General features: G+C 31.6%; 1 protein-coding gene across 1 annotated transcript; it reads left to right on the top strand.

Annotated features, from left to right (window-relative positions):
* Window positions 1–1,588: 1,588 nt before the first annotated feature.
* LOC141661272 (AP2/ERF and B3 domain-containing transcription factor At1g51120-like) lies at window positions 1,589–2,512 on the top strand. Its single transcript, XM_074468256.1, has one exon. The coding sequence runs from the start codon at window positions 1,589–1,591 to the stop codon at window positions 2,510–2,512; it is 924 nt and encodes a 307-aa protein (XP_074324357.1).
* Window positions 2,513–9,819: the final 7,307 nt, after the last annotated feature.

The following is a 9,819-nucleotide window of genomic DNA, read 5'->3' as shown; positions in this document are numbered from 1 at the left end:
GCTAACTGGGCCCTTCAAGCCTTCTACTATGTTTGAAGGGTAAATGAAGAGCGTGTTTATCTAAATTTTTTGAATGGATATGGGTCAAGGTGGGTCGTTGTTTTCCATTAGGCCTTGAGGGACTTTAAGCCCATTGAACCCTCACCCCTTAAATGTGTCCAATATTCGTTACTATAAACAAAAAACTGTTTATATTAACTAATAAAATTTTCGATCACAAGATATTATCCCTTAAATTTTACAATTTTTGAAATAAGCATGGGATTAAAATTTGGGATTCAAATTTGGGATTAAAATTTGAAAGAAGTCATATGTGGTTTCTTGAATTCTTGAAATCAAAAGGTATTTAATTTGAATTTTAAAAAATCTTTTAAAATCTGATGATATTCAATATAGATTGGACAAAATTATTTAAAGTCTGAGTCTATTCAATTTAAAATTTTAAAAATCCATCAAATTACGATGGTATCAAAAGTTCATGGATTTGTTTTTATTTGAAAAGTGGTAAATTTTGATGAATTTGCTAGTACATTTTTAATATTTGAACCGCTTAAGGTCTCTTTATCTCTTTATATCTCTTTATATAAATACACAGTATATTAGCTATTAACTACAAGCACCAGCCCCTCTAAGAGATCTGTCTTTGAGCTCACCAAATTGAGAAAAATTTAACACCTATTTCTGTAAGTTTTATTGTCATTATTCCAATCCTGATTTAGCTCTTACAGGATAGTTATATGCCATATTTATAAATTTTATTAAGTCTTAAATATATATGTGTGAACCAATTTGATTTTATTATTGATTGTAGTACTCCTGGTTTTGTGTGCCATGTGTTCTTCGAGGTTATTTGAACATTTTACTTCAAATCAAATGTTTAATGTGTAGTCAAAATTATAGTAATTGTGTAATAGGAGACATTTCTTGTATTGATTAAAGCATATTTGTGCCTATCATGGACGGTTTTTACATTTATTCCTAGAATGGGTTGTGATCATTTTATTGGGAATTTTTAGACATCTGATGCATGTTTGATGTATGAGAACCCCCTGTATTAGTTTGGCTGTGAGAGATCGAGGATTTAATTCCACTCATATATGGATCATATTCTGTGAATACACCCTTATAACTTTGTATTTTATGGGGACATTTTCATATATTTTCAAAAAAAATAATAAAAAAAAATTTAATTAAAAAAAAATAAAAAATTTTGTTTAAGGGTGACACATGTCCTACATAGCCCCTTATACTAGATCCTCCCCCCAGTGTGACTGTGATGATAGAGTTGGGAAACATAGAATGCAGAAAATGTAGTTCCAAAAGTAGTTTTTTAGTTGAGCTAATTAATAAATACATAAACCAGATCTCTTTTTATTCTTATGTTAAAAAATACATTATATTCTATATTTTATTTTAAATGATAAGTATGGATGTGTTTTCTTCAAATCTTTTTCCTTTCCAGTTTCTAGTTTGGACTTTAAATATGAGTTACTTGCCGCAGATCATTTTCTCTGCAGGTTTCCATAGTTTAGGAATGAAATGTATTAATTTGTTTCATTTACTAACTTTCCTGTGATTGCAGTAAACAATGAAGGATCTCATGAATGTCACAGCACATATGTTCGGCAAAGCTTCAGGTTCGAACAGTTTGAGTCATAATCAATCATGTACCAAGCGTGCAAGGCATGATAAAACTATTGGTAGTTCGAGTTCTAAGGGAGTCTTTGCTCTAATGAATGGGAACTGGGCAGCACATGTTTATGTAAATCATAACTGGACTTGCATTGGGATTTTTAAGACAGAGGAGGAAGCAGAGATGGCATATGATAGTGTGGATGAAAGCTTGCGAAAGACAGACAACATTGCACAAGAACAAAATATTCAGAAACAAGTCTGCATTGCTGGTAGCCTTTCTTGCAGGTCTGTCAATATTTTCCAGGCACAGAGGCAACAAGATTGTACACGTACCTGTCTTTTTGAAAAGGTACTTACTGCTAGCGACGTTGGTATGCTCTACAGAATTGTGATTCCGAAAATGTATGCTAGTTGCTTCCCATGCGATTCCCATAAGCTAGCTTTCTATGACCAGTCGATGACACTCTGGAATTTTCGCTATTGTGTCTGGAAGGGAAGTAACAGTTATGTCTTATCTAGTGGCTGGAAAGATTTTGTGCGAGCTAAGGATCTGAGATCAGCGGACAAAGTTATTTTCTTCAAGTGTGAGCTTTTTGAGACGGGGTCAGCTGTTCACACTTATTTTGCAATTGATGTGGAATATAATGCTAATAGAGTACAAGTTGAGGAAGGTAACAGTGGAAAATATGTCATTGCTGATGGCGAAAAATTGCATTCGAAGGAAGGGGTGAAGAACTTTGGCCTTGAACAGAATCACAGTGGAAATGCAGATACCAGGCTCCAGATGGATATGGAGGGTGACAGTGACTTGAACATAACTGGATCCGGGAAAGCACCGGAGACTAGTGTCATGCTCTTCGGGGTGAAAATTGCTTAAGGAGGTATCTGGGAATATTTACTCTAATCACTTAATCTCATCTACCTGTACTTGTCTATGTTCTTGATTCTGCATGCAGGTATTGCAGTTTTGCAAGGCAACAAAATTTTGAGTATGCTTAATTTTTTCATTTTCTTGTTGGTTTTAAATAAAAAGAGCCTTCAAAACATAAGCTCAAACTAATGTGATTCATTTTTGAGTCTCAATCAAATCTTGCATTAATTTCTCTTATAATTTTCTTGTGTCATGACTTCATTTTGATATTTTAATTTAAAATTACCTAACATCAACTAGGACCCAACAATATGACTGTATCATTTCTATGTGTTAAATTTCAGGAATTAAGCTCATTAAATCCATCACAATAGCTCACGTAGATATATATATAGGTACTATCCTTCATTCTTTTGATCTATTTTACATAAGATTAGCAGTGAGACACTCAAATCCTTGTTAGAATTTATTGTGTGCAATTCTTGTTAAAGGAGTGTATAATTTATATTTACCAACTTTTTATGAAGTTATGTACTTAAAGATTTATATGTTACTTTTGTAAATTAATAGAATTTCTTTTATAATCTATAAACCAGTTATATATAATTCACATATTTGTCAATTATATATTTAAATCACTCTAACATGTGATAGAGAATAAAATATTATTTTCCTCGTCTATACTTATTCCCTTATCATATTTTGTCCTCGGTACTTATTTTCTTATCATATTTTGTTAAGTTGACATATATACACTTATTAATCTTTCTTAGCCACGTTTGATGCTTGTTGTTTGTTAACCCCTTTTGATCCATGTTGCATATGAGTATACTTGATTTGTCAAACACATATTTTATTTTTAGAACTGTTGGCAACATTTTTTATCCATTTGCTATGGGCTCTTAAAGTTATTTATGTGGGTAAATTACACATGGACTTTTGTAGTGTTTGGTGTTCTCGATATTAAATCTTATCAGTTGTGTGAGTAAACAAGCACGTCTCAGGGTATGAGGCATGATCAAGATCATGATCTTTGTTTGTTTGTGAAAATATTTAAAAATTTCATTTTATCCTTCTTGTGGTTAACTATATTCTTTGCTCAGTGTTTACTAGGGAGCAAAGGTTTTATACAATGCACTTATTAGTACCCACCTTACTTGTTCTCAAAGATTTGCTTGATTTGTCTGATTAGTTTATTTCTTTGACTCTAAATATTTACTGTCATATTACTCCTCTTCATACCTAATTATTTATATGGAAAATACTCATTTATTTTATATTTTAATGATATTTTCCTACTGGACATTTGACTCACTCGTATTTATTTATTTCCACACGTAGTCAATGGTACACCTGGGGTGTGATGAGTGCTGCCCAAATTTTAGCTTGTTTATCTACTTGAAAATAAAGTCAAGGATATGTTCTATTCCATATTATTTTGAATCTTGTTAGAGAACTTTATTTTGAAGATTTTAAACTTTTGTTAGTTAATAAATTATGTTTATCTTGTTTTTGCATCCATTAATAATAAGCGGATGATTGAAAGTTAAACTGTCAAGCTTATTTAGAAGATCTAAAGAAGACCATCAATGGTCAATCTTTATGTATCGGTTAGAATTGTAGCAAAAGTTGTTGCTCTAGCTGGTGTAACTCGATACCTAATTTTGCTAATAAGGCGAAGTTGAGAACTTGGTAAATTTTTAATACATGTCTGCCTTTAGTGGGGATATTATATCAATTTCTTTTTAGGAGAAGAAAGTTTTCATGTGATAAGGCTTTTATGTTGCACAATTAGTTAACAATTTATATGTTTAAAGATGACTCAAATTAAACATTACTTCTAGCATTGTCATTAAGCCATATTATGAGAAACACATTTATGAGTTACATATAGATGAATACTTGGAAAGGTTTGATTTTGAATCATACGAAAGATGTGAACCTTGTCACATTTGTAAAATGACTAAAGCTTCTTTTACCCGATAAGGTGAAAGGGCCACCGAACGATTAAGACTTATACATTCTGATGTATGTGGTAGAATGTATATGATGGTAAGGGCTAGCTTATAATACTTCACAACGTTTACTAATGACTTCATTAGATATGGATATGTATGTCTTATGCTGAATAAATCCGACTCTTTTGAAGTGTTTAAAGAATATAAGGCCAAAGTAGAAAAGCAAACATGGGAAAGTATAAAAGTTTTATGATCAGATCGTGGAGAAGAATACTTAAGCCTCAAAATGAAGAGATTCTTGAAGGAGTGGGATATTGTATCATGACTTACTACTTTTGGAACACCTCAATGGAATAAAGATTTTGAGAGGAGAAACCAAACCTTGTTGGACATGGTACGATCGATGATGAGTCAAGCGGATCTTTCAATCAGTTTCCATGGTATGCTTTAGAACCGATTGCATATACACTTAATCGAGTTCTGACTAAAGTGGGTCAAAAGAAAAGTTTTGACCAAAATTTGAAAAATGTTATTCTGTGGGATACCCAAGTGAGACTAAAGGGAATAGTTTTTATAATTCTTGCGAGAACAAAGTGTTTGTTGCTCAAACCATTGTATATCTTAAGTGAGAACTACTTTTAACCAGTGGGAGGATAATAGATCTCGATGAAGATCTGGAATCACATGATAACATTGAACCAGAGTTGAAATAAGATCAGGATGTACATCAAAATATTAAAATTAATCTTGTACAGGAAACACAAATTGTTCGTAGATCTAGTAGGATTCACCATGAGCCCGAGAGAAATTATGGATTTCTCTTGATTATGAATAAAATTATTATTAAATTATTAAAATATTTACATACATTATTATAAAATCATGTATTATTTTCTCAAAAAAATATACATTTATTTATTATTATATATACATATATATTTTCATTACAAATATTAAAATTTAATTAAAAATATTAATTTTGTGTATCTCATAGTATATTTTGAACCTGAAAGGTAAACACAACATCTACCGACACTAAGGTTTGAGTATTGTGTTTATATACTTTCGTGTGATATACTTAAAATGCAAATATCAACGACAAATTTTCTTGTCGTTTTCAGAACGTGAACACATAATTCAAACAATATTTTAATCCGTGACTGATAATTAATTAGTTGGTTACCAACGTAATTTAATTCCTCGTCGAGTCTGCATGTATTTTTTATCCAAATATGATAATATAGTTGTCGTATATTAATTAGGGTGTGACATATATGGTAAAAATTCTATAAGAGATTAGTGACAAAAATATGCACGAGCGATATAGAATTGTAACATATTGGTAATAGAACAAACACAACTGATCTACAATCATAATAGATTAGCAAGGAAACAAAGATAACGTATCCATAGTTATTAACCGATTACTAACGGAATACAAGTAGGGCTGAAATGGGAAAATGCAGTTTGCTTTACTAATCCCTTAGTAAATTATTAGTTTTCTGTTAGTATTCTGTAGTTATATATTTGTTGGTAATTCATTACTAATTCCGTTATAACTTTTTGTTTTGCCAATAAAAAATTTCGTTGGCAACTTTTCATTACTCGCCCGTTTTGAAACTGTTGATCTTTTATATACTTTTCAAAAGTTTGCAATTGGTCGGAAATCTGATAATCACAGCGGAATAATATAATAAATATGACCCCTTTACCTGTACTGGATTGATCACAGGTTATAGTGTGGAACAGGCACTATTACATACCAATTGTTATTACAACCCATAAGTCTAATTAGTTTTACAACTTATTCAAATTTTATTACAAATCTCTAGATTAGTTATGCGTCCCAAAGTGTCTACCTGGAAACACACCAAACTATCTACAAGCACACAAATTCTAGTCTGACCGGGAACTCAAGCTTGCCTTGGCCTAACTGAAAGAATCAGGATATGAAATAAGTATGAGCGAAAGAAATGCTCAGCAAGTAATAATTAGCTTATGATTTAGAACAACAATGACAATATATCTGATGAACAAAACCAAACCACAATACCTGAACATTATCAAAAACCGATATATATATATATATATATATATATATTTGATAACAAACAACATTTGCAATATATTTTGTTTTGGGATTGGAATCCTCGAACGACGGTGTGTTGCCGCCGGTGATCAGCCGCGGAGCAACACCGGTATGCCGAAGCATATCCAACTAAACAAAAGGTACCTAAGGCACATAGTATAACACATAGCTCATACTGGACCGCCGCCACGGCCTCTTACACAACCATCCAACCCATAAAAACAATTTCCCGTCAAAGGAGTCGAATGAAATGACATCCTTAATCACATAACCCCCCATTTCTTATGGTCCGGAGTTATCTCAACAACCAATGGAGAAATAACCAGAACAAATAGTTATTCGCTAATCTCAATTCAAAGCTTCACTGTATAGAGTAATTTATAGCGAAATGTAAAAATATTTAACTATTCTGAACTTAGAATAGTAGAGAAATTGAAAGAATAAATTCAGAGTCAATATCACTTGAATGATAAGGGGTGACATAAATAATTGCATAATATGATTCGAAGTAAATGTCACTTGAATGATAAGTGAAGTTAGGGTACTTGCCTGGTATGCTCGATAACCTCTTACTATAACTCTTCCTATAGCTACTGGCTACTATCTCCGGCTAACACTTGACCACACTCCTTGCTACTTGACCAAACTCAATCGACGTAACCATATGTCTTGACATCTACCCGATCGTTTATAATTTATCATGGCATTTTAAAATTGTAAATAGATAGCATGCATATCACATAGCACGTAATCATGGTATTCGTATAACACATAATCACATATTTCATGTAACCTATAAGTCAAATCATTAAAATAAGTCTCAGGCCGTTCAGAATTACAATTAGGTCAATACTAGCATTTACCATTCAAATACCGACTCAAACTGATGCACACATCAAATGACATTGCAATACAAAAGAAATTAGGACTTAAAAGTATTTTTATTGAAAGCGCAATAATTTTCTGAGTCTGTACGCGTTTGTTTCTTATTAAACGGACGAACGGTTTAATTATTATGAATAAAATAAGAAATAAATAGATTTAAGTCAATTAATAATAATATTAATTGATTTTTAAATACCAAAATATAACTTTTAAAACCTCAAAGTAATTTTTAGAAAATATTTGAATTAATTATAAATAATTTACATTTATTTAACTGTTTATATATAAAATTAATTGATAAATAATTTTTAATCAATTAATTAAATTTATAAATAATTAACTAAAATGAATTATAAATAATTAAATCAAATGGTATTTTTGAAAATAATTCAAGAAAATAATTTTTAGAATTTAAAATAATTAAATACGTAATTTTTAGAATTTAAAATAATTATTAAATGATTTTTGAAATTAAAATAAATGATTTTCAAAAATAGAAAATGAATTTTGAAAATAAATAAAATAGAAAATCCCACAAACATGTTATTAAGGCTGGGTTTTGAGGAATAAAGATCAAAATCGGGTCGGGACAGAAATGAAACGTGTCAGGTATGAACGAATCCGGGTCGGGTTGAACACCCACCGGATTCCGGTAAATTACCCAGTTTCCAGCGGGGTTGACCGACTCTGGTGAGTCATTTCCCGGCCAAAATCGTCCCGGTTTCATTCGTTTCTCATTCTAGATCAACTTAACAGAACCTATAAAATCACATACAACCTCAATAACCACCAAACAATCATCGGAAACAAACTCCGATGAATTCAAGGACGAACACCTGCGAACTTCCAACTTCGTCGAACCAACACCAAAATTAACAAATCATATGCTAAAACGAGGCCTGGACTACGTTAAAAACATTCATATACTCAGAATCAACAACAAACACATGAATCAATCAGAAAATGGAATTAAAAAAAATTAAAACTCAAGAACACGGTTCGAACGTTCCAGCAATAAAATGAGTATGATTTTTACATAAATCGATTACTCTAATCACGGTAAAGCTACTGTAATCATCAAAAACATCCAGCACAATCTAGAATTCAAAACCCCAAATTTGGAATATTATGAACAAAAAAATCGAAATTTAATTCGATTACCCTTTGATAGAATTGATTACCCGAACTCCAAAATCACCCACTCCTATCGCGATCAACGATCGAATCAATCTCAAGAACTCAAACCCTAACCCCCAATCTGATTTTCTTATTTTTTGATTTTTTACTATTTTTCTATTAATTCTGAAAATAAAATAAATAAAATCTGGTATTTATATTAACAGAAAATAAATACCCCCAATATCAAATAAGGGTGTTTTTATCCTTAAATTACAATAATTAAGCCCCAAAATAATAATTACGGGGAATAATTTTAAAAACGATAAAAAACAAAATTAATATCAAAATTCCCCAAAAATTGCGAATAATTCAAAAATAAGAAAATAAAGGGTATTTAAAATATGAATAATTTTATAAAAATAAAAACATCAATTTTGTGGGGTTTGACATCCCGGTGGGGTCCCGATCCGTTGATTTTTGAAAAACAGAAAGGATCCCTAAATTACCAGAAAATCCCGAAAACATGTAAAATACATTCAAACGCGCATAAAATCAAATAAAACAGGTATCTTAATAAAGACGCTAATAAATACGCGTCCCGATTGCAGATAAGTTCATATAATTGCAGTTTAAACCTATTTTAATCAATCGATAATTTTTCTGGCCCGCACATATACAGACATAACAGTTATAACATCTCATATCATGGCAACAATTACTTTAAACACATAATATTTATTTATTTAACATATAATATTCACATATTTTTCCCGGTTATTACATCCTTCCCCCCTTAACAGGATTCTGTCCTCAGAATCAGTCTAGGAAAATAAATGAGGATACTTGGATCGCATTTCGCTTTCCAATTCCCAGGTCGACTCTTCAAACTTGGGATTCCTCCACAACACTCGCACTAAAGATACAGATTTATTTCTCGGCACTCTTTCTTTTTTATCTAAAATCTGCACTGGTTGCTCTACAAAAGACAAATCTGGCTGAATCTCGATTGGCTCATATTCTATCACATGGTTCGAATCAGGAAAATAATGTTTCAACATTGACACATGGAACACATTGTGAATATGCTGCATGTGAGGTGGTAATGCTAATTCGTAAGCAACCTTTACCACACGCCTCAAAATCTCAAAAGGGCCAACATAAGGCGGTCTCAGCTTTCCTTTCTTTCCAAATCTTGATAAACCGTTCCAAGGTGAAACCTTCAATAACACTGCTTCACCAACTTCAAATTCCATATCCTTTCT

Source organism: Apium graveolens, chromosome 5 (genome assembly GCF_009905375.1).
Source record: "Apium graveolens cultivar Ventura chromosome 5, ASM990537v1, whole genome shotgun sequence".
NCBI classification, from domain to species: domain Eukaryota; kingdom Viridiplantae; phylum Streptophyta; class Magnoliopsida; order Apiales; family Apiaceae; genus Apium; species Apium graveolens.
The sequence above is the reverse complement of the archived record's forward strand: the minus strand, read 5'-3'. Positions and strand labels throughout refer to the sequence as shown.

Excerpts from the sequence above, each read along its gene's own strand:
- LOC141661272 (XM_074468256.1), top strand. The coding sequence starts at position 1,589 with ATGAAGGATCTCATGAATGTCACAGCACATATGTTCGGCAAAGCTTCA.